At 33.6% G+C, this 26,932-nt stretch overlaps 3 protein-coding genes and 1 long non-coding RNA gene across 11 annotated transcripts; 1 reads left to right on the top strand and 3 right to left on the bottom strand.

Annotated features, from left to right (window-relative positions):
* Positions 1 to 60: 60 nt before the first annotated feature.
* Positions 61 to 18,440, bottom strand: LOC126664434 (protein translocase subunit SECA2, chloroplastic). Of its 3 annotated transcripts, XM_050356824.1 has the most exons (37): positions 16,753 to 18,440; positions 16,149 to 16,204; positions 15,786 to 16,058; positions 15,439 to 15,675; positions 14,869 to 14,988; positions 14,531 to 14,659; positions 12,128 to 12,262; positions 11,974 to 12,043; positions 11,821 to 11,885; positions 11,525 to 11,645; positions 10,941 to 11,032; positions 10,773 to 10,838; positions 10,520 to 10,584; positions 10,343 to 10,430; positions 10,117 to 10,182; positions 9,887 to 10,002; positions 9,507 to 9,597; positions 9,296 to 9,379; positions 9,097 to 9,189; positions 8,897 to 8,992; positions 8,731 to 8,816; positions 7,950 to 8,028; positions 7,726 to 7,839; positions 7,419 to 7,514; positions 7,291 to 7,354; positions 6,862 to 7,151; positions 6,694 to 6,749; positions 5,541 to 5,658; positions 5,380 to 5,460; positions 5,102 to 5,181; positions 4,325 to 4,379; positions 4,178 to 4,247; positions 3,846 to 4,035; positions 3,628 to 3,751; positions 3,167 to 3,241; positions 2,901 to 3,090; positions 61 to 341 (listed from the first exon to the last, which is right to left on the bottom strand). In XM_050356824.1, exons 1-36 carry the CDS (start codon positions 18,371 to 18,373, stop codon positions 2,926 to 2,928), a joined length of 5,427 nt encoding a protein of 1,808 aa, XP_050212781.1. In that variant the 5' UTR covers positions 18,374 to 18,440; the 3' UTR covers positions 61 to 341; positions 2,901 to 2,925. The 3 variants fall into 3 exon arrangements, with proteins under 3 accessions (XP_050212781.1, XP_050212780.1, XP_050212779.1); XM_050356823.1 differs by lacking the exons at positions 61 to 341; positions 2,901 to 3,090; positions 3,167 to 3,241; ... (26 more) ...; positions 11,974 to 12,043; positions 12,128 to 12,262 and adding exons at positions 13,664 to 13,900; positions 14,016 to 14,077; XM_050356822.1 differs by lacking the exons at positions 61 to 341; positions 2,901 to 3,090; positions 3,167 to 3,241; ... (26 more) ...; positions 11,974 to 12,043; positions 12,128 to 12,262 and adding an exon at positions 13,664 to 14,077.
* A 204-nt stretch (positions 18,441 to 18,644) lies between these two features.
* On the bottom strand, positions 18,645 to 19,694 carry LOC126664437 (uncharacterized). Its single transcript, XR_007637419.1, has 2 exons — positions 19,185 to 19,694; positions 18,645 to 18,880 (listed from the first exon to the last, which is right to left on the bottom strand). It is a non-coding gene; the product is annotated as an uncharacterized LOC126664437 (long non-coding RNA).
* A 112-nt stretch (positions 19,695 to 19,806) lies between these two features.
* Positions 19,807 to 22,942, top strand: LOC126664436 (uncharacterized). 2 transcript variants are annotated; one of them, XM_050356825.2, is made up of 5 exons: positions 19,807 to 19,914; positions 20,152 to 20,307; positions 20,477 to 20,528; positions 21,719 to 21,785; positions 22,569 to 22,942. In XM_050356825.2, the coding sequence occupies exons 2-5, from the start codon at positions 20,152 to 20,154 to the stop codon at positions 22,657 to 22,659; spliced, it is 366 nt and encodes a 121-aa protein (XP_050212782.1). In that variant the 5' UTR covers positions 19,807 to 19,914; the 3' UTR covers positions 22,660 to 22,942. The 2 variants fall into 2 exon arrangements, with proteins under 2 accessions (XP_050212782.1, XP_050212783.1); XM_050356826.2 differs by having other exon boundaries at positions 19,813 to 19,914; positions 20,149 to 20,307.
* Positions 22,943 to 23,278: 336 nt separating this feature from the next.
* Positions 23,279 to 26,913, bottom strand: LOC126666069 (pentatricopeptide repeat-containing protein At1g77360, mitochondrial). 5 transcript variants are annotated; one of them, XM_050359028.2, is made up of 5 exons: positions 26,773 to 26,913; positions 24,767 to 26,288; positions 24,568 to 24,689; positions 23,851 to 24,065; positions 23,279 to 23,532 (listed from the first exon to the last, which is right to left on the bottom strand). In XM_050359028.2, the coding sequence occupies exon 2, from the start codon at positions 26,278 to 26,280 to the stop codon at positions 24,835 to 24,837; it is 1,446 nt and encodes a 481-aa protein (XP_050214985.1). In that variant the 5' UTR covers positions 26,281 to 26,288; positions 26,773 to 26,913; the 3' UTR covers positions 23,279 to 23,532; positions 23,851 to 24,065; positions 24,568 to 24,689; positions 24,767 to 24,834. The 5 variants fall into 5 exon arrangements, with proteins under 5 accessions (XP_050214985.1, XP_050214982.1, XP_050214986.1 ...); XM_050359025.2 differs by having other exon boundaries at positions 24,568 to 24,685; positions 26,773 to 26,912; XM_050359029.2 differs by having other exon boundaries at positions 23,851 to 24,060; positions 24,568 to 24,685; positions 26,773 to 26,912.
* Between the last annotated feature and the right edge of the window lie 19 nt (positions 26,914 to 26,932).

Genomic DNA, 26,932 nt, shown 5'->3' with positions numbered 1-26,932 from the left:
ATCTAGGACATAACCAAAAAATTAAAATTTTGGACAGCACTGCTCTCGTACCACGTCAAATTTAAAAGAGATAAATTTTTTGTTGTTGATTGAATCTTTTAGATTACATAATACAAATGGTAACCGCCAACTATTTGTACTACCAAATTCGTGACAATTTTTCTAACGGATGTCAACTCTCAATACACACAATGTGTATAAATTACTGATGCAGACTCTAAAAAATGTGGATGGCTGATAATAACGTATGTTTGAGTGACTAGCTTTAATATTGTAGTACCACGCAGTGTAGTTCGAGTGACTGGCTTCAACTGCACACTAGCTCAAATGACTGGCTCCATCTGTATTAGCTCAAGTGATTAGCTTGAGTGACTTGCTTGAACTGTGTTGACATTCTAGAAAACTTTTATATTATGGGAATGATTATTACAGTCTAAGCATAAAAGACTAATCTAACCGTATTAATTAGAAATTTTCTAGAAAGAGTTTAAATTTGAAGATGAAATGTTTATTAATAGTAGACTATAAACCCAAAACAAAAGAAGATTGTAAAATACTCTTAAAATTTTAAATATCAGGTAAAATTATGTATTTTAATCAAAAAGATTCTTAAAGTTGAGACATATATACTTTGTGTAATTATATTCTCAAGTATGATTTAGTATTTATGTAATTTTTATTAAGCATGTTCCCTAGCAATATACCAAAAAGAAAGTGTGGTAACAAAAATAATAATGAAGTGATTAATGAATTAAATGGAATTCAATTTTTCTCCAAATAATATCCCATGTAAAACAAAGGCCAAGTGATTAATTAAATCCAAGCATTTTCATTATTTTTTAATTACAACCAAATTATTTAATTTATATAATCTCATTTCAATTTTAGAAGGTTTTTATTTATTGTTGTTCCAATTTAAATTGGAATTGTGTCAACCCTTATGTGTACTGTTAAATAACCGCCAAGTAAATCTAACGTGAAACGGTGATGTAGAAAATTTGGCCGACATAAAAAAATCCAAACCTTCATAATAACTTTCAAGTTTAACTACAAATTGATTTTACATTTATCCCAAGTTTAACTTTTATTTAATTAATTTTTATATATAAACTATTTTTAATATTAGTATTATACTTTAATTTTATTAATTATTTAATAAATCTTAATATATTATTTTTAATTAAGTTGTTATATTGGATTCCTAATTTTTCATCTCCAAATATTAGATAAAATTGAAATATTAATAATTTTTATTAAATAATAGTCACTAATAAAAAATTGATTTTTTTCTATAAATATGAACCTTCATATAAATATTTAATATTATGCATGGATATATAGATCAGTTTTTTTTAACAATTTAACAAATAATCAATCAAAACGATTTGATAGGTTCTTTCCATAGTTTCTATAAATTAAATATTAATTTATATTTATCACCATTAGATGAATAATGTAAAATAGATATTTTATAAAAAAAATAAAGTAATGGTAGAATTCTTCTTATACATATTAGATGACACATATATAAGATATCTAATTTAGTTTTTTAAAAATTAATTTTTAATTTTTTTAGTTTTAGATAAAATCAAATTTTGAATTTTTCATGCCAACATTTTTATCTAACAACATTTCCACTTACCACTTACGTGACCCTCCACATTAGGGTTGTCATACGCCCAACTTAAATTGAGATATAATTGATAACCTTTTTCAAAAGTATAAAACTAGAAAAAAAAATGTAATTAAAAATAGGGTTAATGTCAAAAAAATCACGAACTTTACACATTTTCTCATTTTAATCACGTAGTTTAAATTCTTTCATTTTCGTGCACAAACTACCACTTTTTCTCAAATTCATGCACGGTGCTGAGGTGGCACTCATTTATTGGTGTAAAATGACCTCCACCTTTGCAAATTACACCAATGGAACCGTAACACCTCATCACCATGCATGAATTTGAGAAAAAGTGGTAGTTCGTGCATAAAAATGAGAAAATTTAAATTACGTGATTAAAATGAGAAAACGTGTAAAGTTGGTGAAATTTTATGACATTAACCCTTAAAAATAACGAAAAGATTTGAATTAACCAAGTCACTAGCCTAAAAAAACTTAATAATCAATTAACTTTAGCTAGCTAGAACCTTCTTTTGCAAACCATAAAAATTTTATTTTCTTCTCTTAAAAACCATAAATTAATTCTCTGCCTGCTTCAATATTAAGATAACAATAGTCAACAATTATTGATGAAGGAAAGCATAATAATGGATTTTATGCATTCCATAAAAAGTCAACAATTGTTGGGTTATTTTCTTTCATTTTTCTTCAATAATTAGTCATAATGTTTTTCTACAGTCTATTAATCATCAGATTTCATTTGTCATTGACAAATTGAAAAGCAAGAATTCATGGGCTACTTCAATTTAGTATGATAACAAATTAATAATCCTTTTCATATTTTCTCTTCATGCTATGGTTTGTGTCACCTCTTTGTTTTTAGTATTTCATTTGCATTTAGTAGTTTTTTTTTTTTTTTTTTATTATTATTATTATTATTATTATTATTATTATTATTATTATTATAGAAAGAGATTTAAACCGTAAGATTTGAACTTAAAGTCTCTATCACTAGACCAAATCTTATAAATACATAATGGAGTCTTAAAGCCCTGAATATTTTATAATCCCACCTAATATATATAAATGAAGTTACCAAATAAACTTCAATCCATATTTCAAACTCAAAAATATATATGGTTTTAAATTTGTAAGAAGATCCATATTTTAAAGTTTATTGATTTTCTTTCTAAATAATAGCATTTTATTATTTTGTTAACTCAATTCTAAGTTATGTTCTGAATAATCACACTGCCATATCAAGAAGAAGAATGATGTGCACCTTGCGCATGATGACTGATCAGCATTTATCTTTCAAAGATTTCTTGGGACTCCATAGGAGATGACCAGTACTGCAGTAGGGTTTCAACAGTTAGTCTTCGAGTTGCACTCAACATCGAAATGAAAAATCGACACCCGTCAATTTTGTATTCTTCAAGAGGATTCCTGTGCCCAAAACTTCTTACATTTACCTGCAGGGACTCGACATGTTTAAGTTTATGCCTGTTGGAAGAAGGATAAGGAGAGCGACGAGTCGTAATACCATACCGCTGAATTGAGCCTGTTCATGTTTATAAGATGATCTCTCCAGAAACAGTCAAGGGTGTTCAGAAGCACTGCCCTCTGCATTTAAAAAGATCAAAAAAATGGATTAGAGATGCAATTCTCTGAAAAATAAACTTCAATCTTTTATTTCAAGTAAAATTCATTTCTCACAAGCTGAGTGATGAAGATAGTAAAAGCCAAGTATAAAAATTCTGACCAATCCAGTTATTCCAATTTTCTTATTGAACACTAGTAGGACTTTTCTGGCAAGTAACTGGTCAGCATAATATTTTTTAAGACTTACTATTGCAAACTTTATCCGGAAAAGACTTGTCAAAATTCAGAGAAAATTAGAAGATTTTTCTTTAAGAGGCGTGTTTTGAAGCAGTATCATGCATCAAACTGTCTCCAGGAAACTGGCTTTCAAGCCCAAATGAAAGAAGCATCTTGAAAAAGAAGCTCACCTCAATTTCCTTGATATACGCATCATCATAACCAGATTCTTGTACAGCATTCCAATATGAAGCAATAAGAAAATCTCCAAGGTACTTGCGAAGAAGATTGACAGCTGTCCGGTATCCGCCGTTACTACACAAGCAAGTCAAAGAGTCATTTAATTGAAATACTAATACGGCGCATGAAGCAAAAAGATAATTTACTGAAACATCAGGATTAAACTGACTTGGTCAATTCATCAGAGCAAATAGTAAGCCAGCGCTTTAATGAATAACACTTCCTGCGGATTCCTCGAAAAGCATTTGGAGGCTTTGGCAAGTTTGGAAGGTAAAACTCATTGATATCTATAGCACTTGATTCATGAAGTTGTAGAAGAGATTTCAGTAACGCTTCCTCGGTGATCTCTGCAAATGAGTCTGGAAGAAATTCCTCTTAGACAAAATTACCACCAAATATAGCAGATAATTGCTCAATACACAACTAATTAGATAAGTATAATTAATTATAAAACAAGTAGAATCATATCAAAGAACGGATAAGGATCTGAAAGAAACTAACTCTGCACAAGCTTTCCCCCAATAAAGATAAAATCCCTCAAAAGCTTATCCAAACTCCAGCTCCTTGGATGCTACCAATGGAGATTAAAGCAATAAGTCAAAGATGTGTACCTTCATGTATATACACAACTCCGTCTAGAATATGTACCTTTATGGGATCGGCATTGCCAAAGATGACTTCATCCACTACCGCCTGCATGTATCTAAGAGATAGATTTCTTATGTCTATAAACAATTTCAGAGGTAGATGACAAAACTGTAAAAATGAGGAATATACAAAATATCTTTTACAAAAAAAATCAGCAAGAAATACCAAGGACACCAGAAAAGCAACTTAAGCAGACAATTTCGATGTTTTCATGCCCTTCTCCTGTATGATCAGCAAGAAATACCAAGGACACCAGAAAAGTAACTTAAGACAATTATTTTGATGTTTTCATGCCCTTCTCCTGTATGATTTATTTCTCATGTAAAAATTATGAAACTAAAAATATACTATCTCCTGATCCTTAAAAATGTTATTTTGAGGATAACTAATTTGGTCCACGTATATTATTTCTATTGCCCTAGTAATCAGAATAGGGGACAACAAAATTAAAATTGTCTTTGTTTTAGGATAATTACCATTTTAAAATTAATCGGCATGCTCTGCCTGTCAGATGCTAGATATCGCACATCCCAAATCAAAAATATCTCCTTGGACTCCAAGAATCAAATTAAAATGCATCTTTACAAATCCAAAAAACAATTTCCTGTTTGTTAAGGAAGTAATGAACTTTCATGAACAAATAAAAAGGGGGGCTGAGTATTCTTTGCAAGCACAAACGAGCAGGTAAATTGCAATCAAAGTTACAAGACAGTCTAGGATAAATAGAGAACTGAAGTTACTGAGAGAGTAAGCCAGATATAGATAAGAGGTAATTACTGTGATATGTGTCGGGAACAATTTTCATCATCACCCGTTAAAATCAACTGCCTAATGTCGTAAACATGTTTCCTTTGTACCTGATACAAAAAAAAAAGTCCAACAATAAGCACAAATCTAATATATAGAACTTCTATAAATCCATCAATTTCATTTTACATGAGATTGTTTAGTCTAGTGGAACATTAAGATAATTCAACCATTACCACTTCAGTGGATAAGAAGACTTAATCACTCGTACTTTAGCATTTGTTTTAGATAGGTCATCAAATGCATACCTCTAATACTTCATCAAACTCAACCAGGCTCTTTCTTATGCCAAAGAAGTACTTTTCAGCATTGATTTGTAGTGCTAAAAGCTAAAACATAATACAAGTTCAAGTTGTTAACAAGTTACAAAAAGGTTCATTAATGAGGAGACTCGTGAGAAAACAATCACCTGTTTTACAATTGCACCACCTTCAATTGGTACATCCTCATCATTATTAATCCTTGAGATGAGTTTGACGGCCCACTCAGTATCAAAATTAAACTTTTGAAACATTTCATCCTGCAAACTGTCTCACAAGATATACATCAGGAGTTATTTGAAGTGCTTTACCAGTCAACATTTAACAGTACAATCTATCACAAATACAGATATAATTAAACTTAAGCAACTGATTGTGCAATTCAATTTTCTTTAGGAAAAATTCCTGCTGCATTTTCTTTAAGAGGATGTATAGTTAACCAAATAGGGTAAGAAGATGAAAACAATACCCTAAACATTGTTGCCCAAACCCCAGGATTCCACACATGTAGGCTTTCAGAGTACTTAAGGCGTGACTGGGGGACAATTCATTTTTCTGTATCTATCATTACCACTAGGTAAAGTGGCAATCTCCGAAACTCATACTTCACTTAAATTCTTTTAATTGGTTTGGACAATTGGACCGATAAAAGAGGCCCCAACTTTGCATTTCTACTCCCTCTTATTCAAGATTGCATATGTACTCCCTCTTATTCATCTTTTTTTCTTCCTCTACTTTGTCCCAACAATTTTAGAAAAAGAAGACATCCATCTATGACTTTAAATCGACTTTGCTAGATGAATAAAATGCAAGATTGGTTTTTAATTAAACTAGAAGTGAGAAACAATAGCAAATCAGAACAGTCCTATTTAAAGCACCATGATGGGTTTGAGATGTGGTTACTCACAAGAACATAAAAATCATAGAGGATAAACTATTTTTAGTAAAGTTGCATAAGGTTTTGTGTCTCTGTGCAGGTTTCTTTTTCCTTTCTTTTCTGTATTTTGAAGTTTTGAACATTTTGATAAGATTTTAATATTAATTTGGTCTCAATGGTCCTAAAAAGGGAGGTCATCATGTCCGATAAAACTTTCATGCACTGCGAAACCTACATCTATATGAAGGTTCCCTGAGCTACAGTTATGCAACAAAATACTTAGAGTTCCTAGTTTGCTATTACATTTGTCAATTAAGATCAATTTGCGAACAAGACATAAGAGAATAATAAGGGGGAAAACAAATCATAGTAATAAAGTTTTCAGCTATATACTATATTAAATGGAAAAGTATAGAATGGACTACCTAACCATAAATCGTGTTGATCCAAGATCCCCTTGCCTTCCTGCTCTTCCACGAAGCTGTTTTCAGGGGAAAACTTTAGGAAGAATAAAGTGGAAAACAAATAGATGAATCATCTGTTACAAAAAAAGAACAGGTTAGTCCTAGAGCATTAAGATTGACGTAACCGACCTGGTTATCTATTCTCCGAGATTCATGTAACGATGTACCGATCACATGTAGCCCCCCAAGCCTCTTCACTTCAGACCCTTCATTGAAACAATGCACTTCGCAATCCTTCACTAGTGATAAATAAGCAAGAGCTATAGTTGGGCCAAGTGGATACATTTCAGACTCCTCGTTAACAGCATTCTGAAGCTTGTTTACATCCATTGACTGGCTCATTTCCACAGATTCTGATATCATCGATTTTGCCTCCTGGTATGTCCACTTCTTACCCTCACTTTTGCCAACATATTTAGCTGGGAAATTGACAATCAAAAAAATGACAAAGATGCTCCGCTATAACATGTCACAGTACAAAGGTATTGTGACATACTCACAAATTCACAAATTTTCCAAATTTTTCAAATTCACAAATTTTCCACTAGAGCCACAAACCCATTAGTGTAGCCTTTTCCAACAGTCCTAATGCTGCTGATCCAATCTTTTTCTTTAACATCACCTACAGCAGAAGAAATTGTTAAAGTTTTGACTGGTTTAATACCTAAAGTAATCACAAAATGCACCTGTTGCAAACTTGTCTCGCCATCAACTTCAACATCAGGAACTTCACGCGTTAGAAAAGTCAGTACACTTTCTTCGACAATTTCTTGGGCAAGCATCTGAATATTGTTATCAGAGAAGGTAGAAGAAGTTACTTCCTCTACGGAATCAAACAAATACTTCAATTAAAAAAATGGTAAGACAATAAGAGGTGAAACTAGGAACACTGTTTATCACCCATATTTCACAAGGTTTCGGAAACAATTTCTAGGACAAATAAAAGATAAAGAACATAAGAAAAAAATTAAATCAACAAGCAAAAGAGCGTACTTTTGGGTTTCCCCCAAGAATGATATCAGTGCCTCTGCCAGCCATATTTGTCGAGATAGTAATGGCATATTTTCTCCCTGCTTGGGCAATAATTTCAGCTTCCCTTGCAGCATACTGACAAAGAAATAATCAAAAAGAAAAGTCTAGTAAAAATATTATACTGAAAACAACATATGGATACCTATCATAAAAGATTGTGCATCAATCGTAGCATTCTAGTCAACCTTGGGTCGTGCATTCAGAACATTATGAGGGATATTCCATTGCTTAAGCAGGTCAGACAGATATTCTGAATTCTCAACACTACAAACAGAAAAGAAGGACGGTTATGTATGTGCTTCAATCTATTACCTGTAAAAGAAGTTCTAATAGCATAGAGGATGGTCATGTATTTGCTTCAATCTATCATCTTCTAATAGCATAGAGGATCTGTAAAAATGTTATAGTAGCACAGATTTATTCTGCACCAACCAGCATATGAAATTGTACGTATTTCAAATTTGCCTACAGCTGTTTCTCTTTCAATAAGGGTATGTAAAAGAAATTCCTGTCAATGTATAACATGTAATGCAAGACCAGGAAATCTACAATCTTGCAAGATAACAAAAAAAATCATCATTTGCAAAATAACTTTCTGCTTCAAAGAAACAAGTGTTGACATCTGGGGATTGTATCTATTTTTCATGCAAAATTTTTGAACTTCTGCAAAAAATGAGACTAGTTGAGCAAAGAGGTTCTGATACCATATAAAACCACTGCTTAACCTAACAGCTTACACTTGTAGGTGAAGTCTCAATAACAGGATAAACATAGCAGCATGGTTAAAATGACATCACTCTACAATTTTGAGCAACAATTTAAATTGTTGTATATTACAATAACAAGCAACTGTCAAAATTGATAATCAGAATTTTAAGGCAGCAACAAAAAGTGTAGGGATCTTCTATTGGAATCCTGTCAGAGCCGAATGGGAAAGAAAGAAATAAAATAAATTACCGGACTTACCTGGTGGTCCCAACTAAAACAGGACGGCCCTGCCTAAACATGTATTCAATTTCTTGCCTGACATACTCCCATTTTCCATGAGCAGTCTAATCATATTCCAAAAAACAATAGAAAAGGCTTGATCAACTGATTTATCAGGGAAAGAGAAGAATATTAGATGCCCTACCGCAAAAGCTTGTATAGGCAAATCTTCACGGATATTTGGTAAATTTGTGGGAACTTCGATAACTGGTATTTGGAACATTTTCAAAAATTCCTTTTCCTGCAATAGAAAAGTGAACATTAGCATAAATAACAAATAATATAACCAATCATATTGCCTGATAAATGGTCAACAGAATGTATGACTCAGGTTATTGCCCTTACCTCAGTTTTTGCAGTCCCAGTCATTCCAGATAGCTTTGGGTAAAGCTTAAACAGTGATTGGTATGTAATTTGTGCCACAACAACTGAATCAGCCTGGTGGAAAAAAATCAACAATTTTAAATTGAATACGCATAATCATGATTGGTATATTTGTTGCATAATAAATTCAGGAAACAATATCAAATCTAATTATCTGTACTTGAATCTTCAAACTTTCTTTAGCCTCTACAGCCTGGTGTATTCCATCAGACCATCGTCTTCTTTCTTCAACTCTTCCTGTTAACTGTGTAAAAAGTCGCATATATCTTCAACTTGAACTGGCGCCTTAAATGCTTTTAAGTGACTTTCTCCAGTTCATAAATAGTAGACATTTCATGATAAATAATTGATACTGCATGATGTAAATGTACCTCATTTATTATGAGAGCCTTCCCATTTCTAACAATATACTGAACATCTCGGCGATAGAACTCTTTAGCTTTCAAAGCATTAAGCACAAATCTGCACTACGTCAATGGCCAGTTAGCTGAAACTAGAAATAAACAAGCATTAACCTGATACATATATTCCTCAAGTACGAGAATAATTGATAATTTAATTATTAAAAAAAATTGGCACCTGGATGCCTAGCACAATTTCCATTCGTTACTACTGTAATATACACAAGATAATTGCTGAAAATAGCTCAAACAAACTTTCTGAAAAGCTGAATATGTCCTTCGCACTTTTTGTCAATCGTAAAAAAGATAATAGTGCCTGATAGTCATTAAAATAGAAAAGTAAAACTTACTTTGCCCAAGGATCATTCTCATCCCACAGATCATTTGTTTCAAGAGCCATTTCGGCAAGTAATATTCCTTCCTCAGTCAACTCCACTGAATTATCTTTAAGCTCTACATTGTAATGCTGTTGACATGAATATTTTAATGTAAATTATTAAATATGAATGATGGTTAGCTTTAAAATAACTGTGAATTAAATGGATACAATGGAAAATGTCAGCAAAGAAGCATGACTCACAAGCCCACGAACAAGTAGTTCAGCCACTTTAGCAGCAACTGGATATCTTGCAGCATCTTTGTTAGCCTACCATAAAGAAAGAGAAGAAGCAATATCTTATTTAAAAGTCATTTCTTCAATGATAAAGATTTTCTGAGATTGATCTTAACTGTTAGCTGGCACTGCATTGGTGATTTTGAGATCTACAAACTATTTTTACCATTTCATAAGAGAAAGCCAATATTACCTCACCGCTTATCAGCAATGGATTTCTCCCTTCATCTATGAGAACTGAATCAACTTCGTCAACTATTGCAAAATGAAATGGTTTTGGCCTGTTATCCACACCAATGTTTCAAGTCCAAAAAAGAAAAAAAAACAATTTAAATGAGTGATGAACTTTTTATTCTATCTAGAAATATACCATCTCATCACAAGTTGCTCACTGTTTCCAGCAAGATTATCTCGTAGATAATCAAAACCGAGTTCCTGAAAGCATTCGGATTTAAATTATCATTAATATGTATAAAATCTTATCAGAATATCTTAATTAACAGTCAGAGCAAGGTACTGTCAAGAAAAAAATCAAGCAACCACAGCAACTACTATCAGCACAACAAAATTAACACAATACTGGTGATGTGGATCAAGGCCTAGGAAAAGAAAATGTGACATACTGAATTATTGGTGTATGTTATATCACATTGGTAATTGGATCTTCTCTCTTTAGCAGTCATCCCCTTCTGTACATCCATGAAACAAAAGAACAATAAGTCATAGGAAATTGTAGTCCATCATATGTGTTCCTTCAAATTTTTGAACCAAAATATTCCATGATTTTACACCTGAATAAGACCAACTGAGAGACCCAAGAACCGATGAACACGGCCCATCCACTCAGCATCTCGTCGAGCCAGGTAATCATTCACAGTTACCACTGCCAAAGAAATCATTACCGTCAGATCTAAATGAAAAGAAAAGAACAAATTAAATTTACTCCTACCTCAAATTTTGTCAACATTGACTCCAATAGGTTTGTTCAATTCACAGGAAAGACATTTAAATTTTAAAGTTTTAAACATAATGGACAACCAACATTTAGCACACAGCCAAATTTCTATCAATATATTTTAAACTCCGACAATAAAGAGTATGTAGGAACATCAACTTGATACTTTCCGGAAAATAAGAGTTTGGCATAAATAAAGAAAAAAAATCTCTAGATATCCTTTGTTACAGTACCATGACACAAGTGTACAACTAATGGGATTAATGACAATTTTCTAGAAAGCTCATCACTTTAAACTTGTGTCAATCTCTCATAAATGTAAATGGAGCTTTTTTGCTTGAGTTCTATGGAATTTTCGCAATGTAAGGAGAATTGCATGCATCATTATATAACAAGCAAAAAAGCGATCTGGTAACATACCATGTACACCTTCACCAGTCAGTGCATTAAGATATGCAGGCAATGTCGAAACCAATGTTTTTCCCTCCCCTGTTTTCATCTCAGCGATTGATCCATCATGGAGCACCGCACCCCCAATAATCTATAAAATAAATCAACATATTGATATCATTTTAAACATTTAGCATGCTCTGCACTAACATTCCATGTTATAGATGTCTGGGTATAAAAAAGCTCATGTAAGCTTATGTACTGAGTCTGATTTATGCAAATTAAGGAGAATTAAGGAAGGAGACAAAGAACGGGAGAGAAAAAACCTGCACATCAAAATGGCGCATTCCGAGTTTCCTTCTTGCAGCTTCACGAACAACAGCAAAGGCCTCTGGAAAAAAGAAACATATGGTCATATCTTCTAGAATTCAACTTTGATAAGATTCAAATCAAATTAAAATAGTCTGATAGTTTCAAACCAGCTTGAATATCCGCTAACGTCTCTCCCTGTCTCAATCGTCTTCTAAACTCCACAGTTTTAGCACTCAACTAAAATAAACAAACACAACCCCTTATCCAAAACAACACAAGGATGCCATCATTAACATTAAAAACTCAACACAAACCACAAACCTGATCATCAGAAAGCCTCTGAATTTGCGGCTCGAGAGCATTAACAGACTCCACTAAACGATAGTAATCCTTTACAACCCAGTAGTTCAAGCTCGTAAAATCACTCACCCTTTTCGTCAAACTGCTAAAATTCACCTAAAAAGATAAAAGAAAGGGAACGAATGATCAGAGTATTCCACAGAAGCATATCATCAAACAGGTGGTGTGCATAAAAAGAGCACCTTGAGGGGGCCGCTCACAGCTATGCTTCTGGTACGACAACGTCGTTGAGGGAAAGATAAAGAAGAGGAATGGTGGTTGATAGGAAAAGGGAGGGTAAAATTGGGTTCAGCGGAGAAGAGAGTGGTGGGTGGTTTCGAGAGTAAAAAGGAGGTGTTTGAAATAGAAGGAGCTATAGCCATTATTAGCAGTTTATGTTCAGTTGTTGTTGCCGCTCATGAAGTAGTCAAATTCTAGTTGCTCTGCGTGAAGTAAGAAATATCGGTGCTCTTTATTTCGAGTTCTTCAGTGCACTAGACGCTCACATTAAGATGAAATTTTTTCAGTTTTATTAGAGCAAATTATTTTAAGACCCCTCATATTTTTTATAATTTACAGTTTGCCCTTTATTTGAAAATCAAACGATTTGGTACCTCAGTTTTTACTTTGTAAACTATAAAGCTCTTCTGTTAAATATAGATACTAAATCGTTAACTGAAGGAAATGTGAGATACCAAATCGTTTGAAATGAGGTACCAAATCGTTTACATAATTAAAAATTGGGTACCAAATCGTTTATATAATTGAAACTGACGTATTAAATCTTTTGAAAGTAAATTTCAAATTATTAACGGAACTAACAGAAGTGCCTTATAGTTTACAAAATTAAAACTGTGATACTAAATTGTTTGATTTTCAAAAAAGAAGTACCAAACTGTAAATAATGGCAAACGTGAGGAGTCTTAGAATAATTTGTTCAAACATAAAACTAATTATTTTATTTTCGGTTAATGCATACAAATTTACAACTTTATGACTCTTTGTATGGATTTGATAAGGGTGTTATTATCAGAATTTGCCAAGTATAAGGATCTAAACGTGAACAACTTTGAAATATAGGCTTTTCGGACAAAACCGATAAAGTAGAAGAGTCTCCATGTGCACTTAAACTTGTTTTTTTAAGAATAAATGTATACTTAAACTTCTAAGTCTAGTTTTACAAGGCTTCTATTTATTTAGTTCAGTATTTCTTTTAATGTAATTTACTCATTATACAAATAAAAAAGAAATATAATTTGGCAAGCGAACGACTATCAAACTCTAACCAAAAGTGCGTTAATTAGACTAAATCGAACTAATAATAAGTAATTTAGTTTGAAAATATATACACATAAAAAATATTTTAGCAATTTAAGAATAAAAACTCAGTTCAACTTTAATAAAAACCAACCCAAACCAAATGTTTCAATTCAATTTGATTTTAAAAATTAAAATTCATCAAAATTAGTTTAGTTCATTTGAAAAATATTAACACTTTAATTAAATTTGAACCAAATAGACACGGCCTCATGCAAATTGCATGTGCAAGATTCATTTACTATATATCACTATACAAATGTAATTCAAAAAGTTCATGCATCTGTACATCTGCAATTTCATGCACTGCTCTCCATAAAAGAAACTTCGACAAATCTATAGGATCCATATTCGAGTAAGCAAATAAATGTTCCATCTTCTCTTCAGATCTCCTGGCAGGTTCATGATACTATCAAACACATCCATTGAAGTGAAAATCTGATCATCAGTGGAAATAATGTTTTGTTTGAAATGGCAAACTTCGGGATATCTCCAAACTTAGAGCACCTTCGTTGAAAATACGATAAAAGGTTGAGCAAGAACATAATCTTACAAAGGAGTGGGAAGAACATTGGTCGCCTGGTAGAATCTCGATCACTTTCCATAATAATACACCTGGATTCATACAATCAGTTTCAATAATTTAGTGTTATTTGCATGGAAAACCTAAAGCTTGATGCAAAGCATGCAAAAAATACCACAAAACATTTTGACTCGAAACTTTTTGAGCAACAATTCTGATGGACTGGATTGAATAAAAATGTTATGTAAGGGAGGAACTTCTAAGCGAACCAGTTCGGTGAGTTCACCATGTAGGATTATGAACTTTCCACTAATAATGTGACGCATGAATCTCTGATCAATAGCGGGTAGTTAATTCTAAATTCTAATTCTGTGTAACTATTTACCACAACCAAATACAGTCCCATATGAAGATTGAGTTAAGAACTTCCTGAGGCGGATAAAAATAAAAAGTCTTTAATATCGGGGGTTTTAGTTCATGCAAAAATGACCATCAACTTCAGATAATTCACTACAAAGAATGCCAATAGAGTAGAAGATATGCACCTTGATAGTTCTATCACCATGACCGACAAAAAGCTTTCCTTGCCAGTATAGCAAAGATGTTACAACAGCTCCACCCGGAATAGATCCAATGAGTCTGGTATCCATTTGAAATTCATCTCTCGATAATTCCTATAATAAAAGCTACACTGATCAGGGTGTAAGAAGATGGTGATGAAACTCTCAGAGAAAAGAGTTCCAACATAAAATATATTTAATCGCCCAAAATTAAGTTAATCTGAGACAAATTTGCAGATGCTTGTGTGATTTAAGATGGCTAAGAGTAGAAAATCCACTGTCGAACTAACACCTAATTGCAGAGATGACTATAAGTAATGTACCTGTACATGGACAGTTTTGTCCCACCCTCCAGTAAACATGTATCTCCCCTCCATAGCAGTAGCGAAAATGGCACCATTATGAAGTTGCATGGATTTCATTAAGTTATCGTCTCTCCATACCTGAAGACAGGAAATAACTTCATCGACAAATTTTTCTCAAGGCAAGGAAGCAGAAATGAAAAGACTTTTGAGCTTAAAAAAAGATGAGATATAATCAAAGGAAAAAAAAATCTCTCAGTTTATAGGTCACGTAGCATATTCTCCGACATCATTTTTCTCAAAACATCTAAACAGGTCTCCATTTAAATTACACCAAGGAATTCAAGGATTTTTACAAGGGCGTAATTTTCTTCTTTGATCAAACTGATATTTGTGTCTAACAAGTGCCAAAGGCAATAAATTTGAGATTCAAAATCCAGTCTGACATTAATTTTAATATCAATGTAATTATTTTTTTAAGTTCTTTTACTAAAATGATGTTAGCGGTACAACATATCATTTTCGTAAATTATTAGCATCTCCATGGCAATGAAACAAAAGAAATGCAAGAGATTAAGAGAAAAAAAACACCTTTACATGTCCATTTTCATATGCTGCAACAAACATATTCTGGCGAACAACAAGGGACAAAACAGAGGCTATAGTTCCCGGCATGTCTTCACCTAACACTGTCAAAGGACTATGATCAGTTAGACTCCACAGTCGGATAGTCCCATCCCAACTCCCGCTATACAGAACCCCATCACTTGCTGCTAAAGCGGAAACTACAGATTTATGACCATCCATAGTGCATGATAGGATTCCATCCTAGAGAAAGTTAATAGATTTCAAACAATATACATTTAAGTAATTTGTACTCGTGTTATGTGTAAAATGAAGTATAGTAAGTGAATCAGAGAGTAAGTTTAAGGCAATACCTTCAATGACCATGCTTTAACTGACCTATCTCCACTTCCGGAATACAAATACCCATTTCCAGCTGTTGTCAATGCATGGATACCACTATATCGCCAATCTTTTTCCTCGTGCCATTTCTTTAATGGTTCTTGCCTGAGAGGGACAGTAATGCTCCAGAGAATAATGCCACCTCCGTTGTCAGCACTTATGCATAGTGGTTCTTTTTCATCAACATAAATTACAGCCATGACTTTATGCTCGTGACCTTTAAATGTATGCACATGAGAGAAATCCTGCAGAAAAAATTTGTAGAAGATAAGCTCAAGAAAAAGGAAGTGGAATAAAATGTTTTATCATTACCTTCATTGCTTATTTAGTAATACCTGCAAAGACCAGACTTGAACCGATTTATCAAATGAAGAGCTGAACAGAAATCCCCCTGTGCAAGTAGTACTATAGTAAGTTCAGAAAAAGTACATCAAATTGCTAAGAAGAATTATATTCTAATTTTATTCATTTTATGTTTCCTCCAGCAAACATATGTCACCGATACTTGAAACTAATCAAATTATCAAAACAAAAGTAATAAAGAAGGGTAACCATCTAACATACTATACGAGAAAGCTGACAAGCCAACTGGCAACTTAAAATTCAAAATGACACACTAATACAGCACAAGAAACTAATAAAGATTGATAAGCCATCATCTAAAAAGAAAGTAGGAAGATAAGCCAGCATCCAAACTAAGTCTACTAGCAAACAAAGGATGAAATATTTCAGGCCAAAAAACAAGCAATCAGCCTGCATTTTCAGCATTAGATGGGAAAAAAGGTAGATAGTCATCTGAAAAAGAAATAGTCGCCAAGTATAAGTGGTAGCTAATTAAGAACAAATAAACTAATGAATGAGTGAATGTAATATGATAATAGTATCTAATAGAGAAATCATGATTTTAGAATCTACGAGCACTTGGTGAGAATTTCATACCTCCAATGGCTAATCCTGTAACACAATCAAGATGGCCTTGCAAGTCTTTCACTTTGACTTCTCCAAGTAAAAGGCCCTCAAAAAAATCTTTACTATACATAACCCCCTCAAGTTGATCTAGATTTTCTCCACTATTGTTTTCTGGTCCCAGCACTTCATCCTTATCATGTATTTGCAGTCTTTTCTTGGACTCCAGGGATAATTCACCAAGAACCAAAAAATGACCCTTTTTCTTCACATTAATACCCTTATCCAGTCTGAGCAGAGTATCAAACTCAGGCTTAATAATTAGCTCCCTAATACATTTCCAAAGATCAAACACAGATGGCCGACTGTCTGAATCAAAATTTAAACATCTGCAAAGAATATGCTGCAACGGCTTGAATTCATCGCCTAATTTACTATTCAAAAGAGAAATTGATTTTTCGATCAAACCCTTGTAAACCCCTGCATAATCCGAACTATCAGTTTCACTCACTTTCGAAACAGAATGATCCACATATTTAACCATCTCTTCAACAAATTGTCTACCAATTAACAGCCTAAGAAAGATACAAGCCAACGACCAAACATCCGAGCTACCAGCAGCTGATCCAAAGCTACTACCACAATCAACCTCTATTTTTTCCTTCTTCAATATCTCCAACAACAATTCCGGACAGACAAAAGCTTCTCTTTTAAACAATTCACTCATCAATTTTCCGATCTCTTTAAGACCAATCAGTTTTTCACCAGAAAAAGCTTCCGTAACATCCTGGTAAACTATTCTTCCAGTATATAATATCTCATTCAAACTCAAATGTACATGTCCAAAAGCATCCAACTCAAAGCATGTAAGACTCAAGCAACCCAAAAATAACCCTTCCAAATGCAAACCCATTATTGCTTCACAAATTTCCATTCCCATAAGAGCAAAACTAGAGAAAACATCCTTACTTAACCCATTTTCAAAACAAACAAACTCATTCAATCTCTCACAAACTAAATACAAAAACCCCTCTCCCAAATCACCCCACAAGCCATAAACTTTACAAACCCTACAGCACTTTGACCAAATTCCTAAAATGAAACTCAATTCCCCTCTCACCTCATCTCTTAACCTATACAAAAAATTCATAATCCTAGCAACATAACTCGCTTTAAAAACAAACCCACTTCCTTTAACATCTAAAACACAATCACCAACCTTAAAAAGTCTCACCTTTTTATCACCATCCTTCAAAAAGCCACAATCTTTTTCTTTTGCCTCAAGCAAAACAGCATCATTTTGAAGAACCCACTTCTTCCATGTAATATAGAACTCATCAGACCATAAGGGAGAGACAGAATCAACTTGGTTGGGACTCTCTTTGAAGGGTCTTTTTGTAGTATGATTATGATCGGTGATTGTTAACCTGAGAAGGTCAATGTTTTTGGGAAGAGAAGATGGGCCTTGAGATGGTAAGTTGACGAGCTGAATACAAGAAGGACACCGAATTGTTTGCGGGTACTTTTGCGGCAGATTTAGAAGACATGACTCGCAGGTTGTGTGTCCGCAAGTGAGTACACGTGGAATTGTGTTTTCGCCGTCGTAATTCTGTAAGCACACCGGGCATTCCGGTATTTCCGGCTCCAACTCCATTTTGCATGACTGATCACTGATCAGAGATTTTCTTCTCACCAGCCCAAGTGAAGTGGTCAACACTGTCATGTTTAGGGGTGTGCATCGGTCGGTTCGGTTCGGTTCGGTTTGAAATGTCCAAAAACCGAACATAACCGAATTATTTTTTTCAAAAACCGAACCGAACCGAAATGTTTGAAAAACCGAACCGAACCGAACCGAATATTTCGGTTCGGTTCGGTTAAAAAAATTCGGTTTTGACCTACTGATATTCACATATTAAGAGAACTGATAATATTCATAAAACCTGCTCTTTTTTCACAATTAAAACTGCATTTTTACAAATTCATACACCTTCAAACTAACAAATCCATATACAATAAAACAAATTCAAAAATACTTCAAAGTTCAAATACAGAAATACAAATTCAACAATTTCTAATAGAAATTCTATAATCGAATCTTCAAAACAGCAGTTCTACATCCTTAAAGCAACAGCTACAAATTGTACACAGCCTCACACATCATCTGAAATTCCAAAAATAGAAATACAAATTCAGAAACAAAAATGTAATTCTAAAAACAAAAATATTTCAACATATAGCCAGCAGATGAGTAGCAGAAAATGCAAAACAAAAAAAGCAGCAAAAAAATAGCAAAACAAAAACAGAATAAGAAAAAATTAGCAAAATTAAATACAAATAATATAGGTTAGATGAAAAAAAATGTTAAAAATTAATATTAGTCTTAAATTATTTTCAATAAAAAAACGAGATGGAAGAGGGATTGGCGATTATGAATCCAAATAAAAAAAATTAAAGAGAAATCGTACCTTGAAATTGTCCTTCAGATTAGGGATTGACAAAATTATTCTCAAATAAGGGACTTAATTGCGTCGTTGGCCATCATGAAATGGAAAGAAAAATTGAATGAGAAGCATGTAGCTTTGTGAGATAGGGAAAGAAAAATGAATAGGAAGCATACAACTGTGTGAGAGGAATTGAAAATGGAAATTGGATATTAGGGCTATGGCGGCTGTGCTATGTGAGTGAGAGAGGAAAAATGAAATTAGATTTTAGGGTTTGTGTGGGACTAAAGTCAGCGAGTGAGAGTAAATTACTCAAACGACCACGTTTCACTGAAGGGATAAAATTAGATGTGTTAATATTTCGGAAATTCGGTTTTTTCGGACGGTTTTTCACTCAAACCGAACCGAACCGAAATATTCAAAAAATTTATTTATTTAAACCGAACCGAACCGAAAAACCGAAAAACCGAACCGAATTTTCAAAATCGGTTCGGTTCGGTTCGGAAATTCGGTTTCGGTCGGTTTTTGCACACCCCTAGTCATGTTTTGTAAGTTTGTACTTTTGTAGAGCTACCAAACGACGTCGTACGGTCGGTGCTTATATATTTTTTTGAAGTACAGACTAGTAAACAATTAAATACTGAAACGGCAACGTTTTTGTTTGAGTCACCTCGTTTTGTTTACTCTCTGGTTAAAACCCATTATAAGCTTGAGGAGGATCTGGGTGGTGTCAGTGTCTCTTTTTAAGTCTAAGGTAAAACAATCTTCAATTTGTTTGATATAGATGTTAGGGTTTCTGTGTTGGGCAAGCTGTTTGGTTGCCCAGAAAATGCTGTTTGCATAAGAAATAAAGTTGAATAGTAAATTACATTTGGATCTGCATTCTGGATTTAAAATTCATGATCTGAATTGATTTTCTTGAATATGAATGTCGGTATTTGGGTTTAAATTGAATTATATGATGCTAATTGAGTGTTGTTATTGATAGAAGATGGCAGGAGCAGGGAGTTCAATGGTATATTGTGGTCTAATGTTCACTGTGATTCTGTCGCTTCAAGAGATGTATCGTGCTAAGTTAGCTTCCACCGAGTTATTTACCATTCTTGGTGGCTTCACTAGCTCTCTTCTCTTTCTTGTCCTGCTAACTGTGAGTGAAATTATTTTGCGTATGTTCATGCTATATCTTGTTTAGTGATATTTCATTTTTGAACAAGTGTTTTGTGTATTATTATTGTTTTGCCTGGACACTTTACTTGCTGTTAATATTCTCATAGCTACCCGTGATGATGCTCCTCTTCTGGATTGCTGTTTTGCAGTTCATTGGTAATTTCCAGGAAACTTGTGGCATCAAGACTGGATGGGGGACAGGCAAGTTCACTTTCTCTAATTACTACTATTTCTTTGCCTCTTCTGTTTTTCCTTTTTTTTTATTTTGCGTTAGTGAGCTAATATTGCTCAAGCGCTGCAAAAGTAAATCTTAAATTGTTTTTCAGTGCATTGTCCTGCATATTTTTTGTGCACCTGATGTCAATCATATTGTGATCTTCTTTTGCCTCTGTGTTGATTCTTACTTTCTTTCAACTGTGTGATTCTTCACTTTGTGTTTGTCTGCACTCTGCAGAGCATGGACTATAAATTAATGTTCCCAACTACATATATTTCATGCGATATTTATGTTTTGAGCCACTGTTTATATCCCTGTAGTTTTGCTTCTTGCTCTAAAAATTTAGAAAGACTCGTCAGAAATCACTTGTTGGGTTGGTCCAACCAAGAAAACATGGGAGTCTTTGAGCATCAGATTCTCGTCTCTTACGATTTTTTTACGAGTAAAAAGCAAATGTCTCTTGTGTAAATTAATTGATCCTGCTTAAATTGATAATTTTCTATGTATGCATCTATTTGTGTCCCTACCTGTATGACATAATTCACTCTTTTGACGGCAAGTCAAGGCCTGACAAGTGCATCCCTGCCATGATTTATGCAATCAGCGGTTGCTTGTATTACTTGACCTTTTCTTCTCTCTTTCCAGCCTCTACCTTTTAATAAATCTTAACCATGGCACTATTGACAGAGCATATGAAAATTATATTATCTGTTTGAGAGCGCATATATCTCTTCGAATTTGATCCAACTATAACTTGAAAGGACAAGAAAATGTCATGCAAGTAGATGTTTATTTGTTTGTCTTTTTGAAACATATTTGTGTTGTCGCTCATCAACTACCTTGCTCATGGCACTGGCAATTTAATCTCTTTTTCATAGTTCATTGCTGGACATCAATGTTCGAATTGAAATCTTTGGAGGTGACGGAATTGGGTTTGGGATCATGGACTAGGATGGTGGTTATTCTTTGAATATTTTTCAATGACTTTAACTTGCACAGCATTATCTGCTGAGTAATTGTATGAAGAATTGCACATCTTATATCTCAGCCTTTTTTTACTTAATACTGCTATACACAAACTCTAATTAGCTACATCTACTTTTGAGCTGCATCAATTATTGAACTAAATCGTTTGCATTTACAGTCTTTTATTTTTCTTCCCTCTCTTTTGCAGTTATACTGGCTGAAGCTGTTGCTCTAATTGCAGCTAGCACTGTTCATCGAGTTTCCATCACTACATGGTAATAATGCCAGCACGCAACGAATGGGTTGGTTTAATTTTGCATATTTGTTTAAGCATGCTAGTGCTAGATAGAAAAACTTAAAAATCATGAACCACTGGGCATTTTCAGGAAGAATTGAATTGACCATAAAATTTGAGTCCCAATACCTCCTTGCAATGGTACTTTCTCACACATTAGCATAGGGGTCGTCATAATTTATTAAGCCAGCATAATTTGAAACCCTTCTCTTAAGTTTACTGTGCAGAAATGGGTTGAAATATTAAAAGAAGTGTAACTGTTGTATATTGTTAACCCATCCATATTTCTGAAGTAACTTGGTTAGCAATACTTAGCATATTCTTTTACGCATGAATAATGTGAGTTGGCTTGTTTAAAATTTTTAGGAGTTCAATTTTATAATGAAATTTTACTTATTTAAATAGAATGTAGGTTTTAAACTTTTAATGTATGTTGCACCGAAACTTTTTTAAGTCCTGCGTTTCAGAATTTGTTTATTTTTCCAGAAACGCTTCAGAAATTTGAAAACTCTAGATTTATAATCTATTCTTATTAAAAAATATTGTTTTGCAATTTTCCATTTCAGTGCTTTCTATTTCAGCATTTCTGTGTCTGCGCTACATAGGTTTTAATGGCATCACAATCTTATCCTATTTATTATAACAATCAGCTTGAGGAAAAAATAGAAAGAGGCATCATCTAACCAGCATTTTAAATGCTAAAATTGAACGTCTTGTAATTGTACGCTAATCACCATATTTAACTTTTTGTATGTTTGCGCAGTTTCTTGTTCTCAGCGGGACTACTTTACGAGGTCAACAAGCTTTCAGGAGTGGTACTTTCGAAGGGTGAATCTAAAACAAGAAGGCATTAATAGGCCATTGTTACTTCATAATACAATGATAGACCGAATGCTTGGTCAAGCGATTGTGAGATTTATTAGATGCTCATCGGCAATGCAAACTTAAAAATTAGTTCACGTTGTAGGGTTCGCAGAAGATGCTAAATAAAACTTATTTTCATGCTTTCTTGATGTGAAAAGATAGTAAAATTTTGATGTAATATCTTTGCTTCCTCAAAAATTGTTCTACTGAACAATTGTGTAAACCAAAACGAGAATTCAGAAAATTAGTTTATCATAGACATAGTTTCCTTTACATGATTAACCATAAGGTCCGTAACTGATTATGTTATCAAGAAAGGGGTAAAAAAAATATGTTCAATTGGCCGAGTACCTTTATTTTTAATTAAAAATTTAAGTTCATAAGAATCTAGTTCAAATTCATATAAATATAATAAATAGACCACATTGAATAATAATAAATATTGGATCCAAATTAAATTTCGTAATATGACTCAGTTTCAACCCGTTTGTGTCTTTTTCATTCAGTCTCATTCATGGTATAGATGCTTATGACTTCTGCCTCTATGCTTTTCCGTAATGATTCCTCCAGGATTAACAAAAATTGTTTGAATTTTCTAACTAAGGTGACTACATCAACAACATAGATCAGAATTTATTTATTTTGCGAATTTTTTTGAAGTTCAACATTGAGCGAAATAACACATTTTCAGAAGGTATTTTTGAAAAATAATATTTACAATGTCAGGATTTATATTAAAGCATATGAATCAGACAATGTTCAAGTTGAGGTATATAGCTTCAGTAAACATAGTCTTGAGGCAAAATCTGAATGGACCGAGCAGATCATATTTAGGATCGCCAACATTCATAGGATTGTGGTTCCTGTTCATGCAAATTGGCACATTAAATTTCGATAAAATTTTAAGGTTAATTAATATAGCACGACAACATAAATACTGAAAATGTGTATAGAGCACAAAAAGGTATTTCTGAAAAACTAAAATATTGGTTAACTAAAATTAAAATGTCAAAAGGAAAACTGTATTTTTCAGGAGAATAAAGAGTAATTTTAACCTAAAGTTGGGAGTGATACTATTGATCTCAAACTTCTATGTGCTGACAGTGTGTTTGATTCGAATAAATTACTAAAAGAATCATTATAAATCAATATTGACTGTATAATGTAAGGAATGTGAGTACCAGCAGTGAGAGTGTTTCCGCCAAGTCCATGCCATTGGATTGTCCGACCACCGCACTGATAACCCAAGTTGTCAGCGTGAGTGCCAGCAACGAGAATCTTTTGTGCTTTCTTGGGCAAGGGCAGCAAAAGACTAGCTGCAGTATTGCCATTTTTTTGTAGCACAAGTGATTCCCTTACAGCTTCTCTCTGGCTAGATCCATATGCTCCTACTGTCCTACATATAAATGCAGTATAAAGTCATGACTTTTTTTACTATTAATTTTCTATTGTGGATTTGAATTAGGGCTGTTATCGAAGCAATTCAAGTCGAAACACTTGACTCTAAAATTCAAAACTCAAAACTTGACTCCTAATCAATAGAATTTTGTTTTAAGAACTTGAGCTCCGCAGAATAATTGAGAATTAACGTCAACTAGATTATGTATATAAATATTTAACAATGAAATTTTTGTATAAAAGTAAAGGTATTATTATAAAAATAAAATATCAAAAAGTAAACTAATCAAGTAGCATGAACTCGAATTCGACTGAGTGAGATCGAGTCTATTTCAAATATATTAAAGTCAATTTCTAATAACACGGGATTTAAATCTGCTCGGTTACACTCCTAGTTCGAACTAAAGACTTCACTTCCTTGAAAACAACTCTGGCACCAATTGAGCTACACCAAATTGGTAGAGAATCATCAAAACAAAATGGGTGGAATTTTGGCATACCTGGCATCCAACCTTATCAGCAAAGCTGTAATCTGAAAGAGGGGCTTTCAAAAATATCCATGGAGAATCTCACTCTCAAATTTCTCTTGACTGCATCCATGCGGCTGATTGGCATGGCCTAACTATTTACAAGATTTATCAGTTCACTAATAAACTCTGTAAGCTAAGCATTTAAATAAAATAAAGGATAAGAATTGACCTGCAAAAAAATCTTTTCAGTGATTGATTAACACAACAAATAATCTTTAGTTGTTAGAACATAATCAATCAATCCCATAAAGGCTCCTTTACAAGAACATTAATTTTTTCTTGAAGAAATTCAAGGACATCTTCTCTTCCTTCTTTTATGAGCAAATGTCTTAACCTTCCAAAAGTCGCACCTGAAGGACGAATTCCCTTTTCTATCATATCTTCCAACAAAACACAAGCTTGAGAAACATCACCTTTCTCACATACTCCATTTATAAGCACTGAAAACGTATGCATACTCGGAACAAATCGTTTTTTCTTCATGTAACTCCACACCTTAAGAGCCATCTCTAACTCTTTTTTGTCGCAAAACATTTTTATCATCACCGTATATGTGTCTGCGTCCGGCTCGCATACCCTGATCATCTTGCGAAACACCTTAAAAGCCTCATCAGTCTCTCCACGGGCAATTAAACTATTCAGAATGATATTGAAGGTTCTTGAATTGGGTTTCACACCCTTGTAATCCATCTCATTTAAGACCCTGTAAACATTCTTAAATTTATTGACTTTGCAAAAAGCACCAATCAGAGCATTATATACAGCCACATCAGCCTTGACTCCATTCTTTTCCATTCCTAGAAATGTATCAACAGCGTCTTCAATCCGATTTTCAATCCCATAAGTATGAACCAAAACACTATAAATAAAAGACGTTGGCTTACACAATGTGGAATCCATTTCCCTAACAATGCCAAGTGCTTCATCAACCCTTCCAGCCTTGCAAAGAATATCTACCATGATTCCATAAGTCACAATATCCGGGCTGCAATCAACGTCAACCATTTCTCGAAAAATTTCCCTCGCCTTAGGCAAATTCGGAGCCTTTCCCCATCCTTCAAGCAAAATACTATACGTTTTCGAATCAGGAGCAAACTGGTGTTTCATACCATCAAAAATCTCTTGAGCTTTCCTGACATTCTTGGACTTGCATAAAGCACTAAGCAACCCATTGAAGGCTGCTAAATTGGGTGGAACATCATACTTGTCCATAACATTAAATGTATAAACAGCTTCCTCTAACTTCTGAGCTCTGGCATACTTTCTCATAATAATACAAAACGTTTCAACATTTAACATTCTCTTCTTCCTCATGGCATTGACAAGATCCCACATGATCTGATACTGTCTTATCTTAGCTAAAGACTCTATCATGGTATGATAAGCTCTAATGCTATGCGTATAATGTCGCTGCTTCTCGGCCCACTCAAAGAATCGATATGCTACCATACCAGCATTCTCAAATCTCTTAAGAACATCCTCAACAATTTCAGGTGAAACCCGGACACCATTTTGGTCAAGAGAAGTATCAAGAGTTACTGCGGGTGATGACATCAAGATTTTACATACCTTTTTGGTTACATCATTGGAAATTTCACTTGCGGGTATGCTTGAATTGAACCTTCTTGCTAATATACACCATCCAGTTGATAATTTATTTGAATACTTGGTAATCCTACTCATCTTCAAATCTACAAACACTTGAAAGCATCAATTATTTACTCTTAAGCATTGAAAACTCAAAATTAAAAAATTGATTAAATCCCCGCATTGAAAACTCAATGCTGTCACATAAATAAAACTATATCACTTCTAATCCAATTTTAGTTAACCAACTAACTACCGCTCTAAAGAATCCTCAGCGTTATTCAGAAATTGAGTAACCTCCATTTTTAGTTGACTAACGAATTTTATCAAATAGGTAGCGTGCAATCTAAAAACAGAAGCCTCGGCATGCAATGATGATAACTAACAAGCCTTAGCTCAACTACATGGTTTACTTTAGCTTAACAAATTCCCACATACACACATAAATTAAAAAATTTGTAACAGAGGATTGTACGCACTTAAAAAAATAGTAGCTTAAAGAGTCAAAAATGAAGAAGAATCTAAAAACACTAATGCTATAAACCTCTAATTATATAAATAAAACCTAAACCACTAAACACAACCCACCAGAATTTCTCCAAAATCTGACCTGATCCGAAAATTTCAAATCAACGATGATGCCCAAAATTTCTCCAAAATCTGACCTATCTAGTATTCTATGACAAGTTGAGGGAGTGATTTGACCCTTCGTTCAGGTGTTCGTGTAAAATAAAATTAAATGGGAACA

Source organism: Mercurialis annua, linkage group LG1-X, assembly GCF_937616625.2.
Source record: "Mercurialis annua linkage group LG1-X, ddMerAnnu1.2, whole genome shotgun sequence".
Taxonomy (NCBI): Eukaryota; Viridiplantae; Streptophyta; class Magnoliopsida; order Malpighiales; family Euphorbiaceae; genus Mercurialis; species Mercurialis annua.
This window is presented reverse-complemented; position numbering and strand designations above follow the sequence as displayed.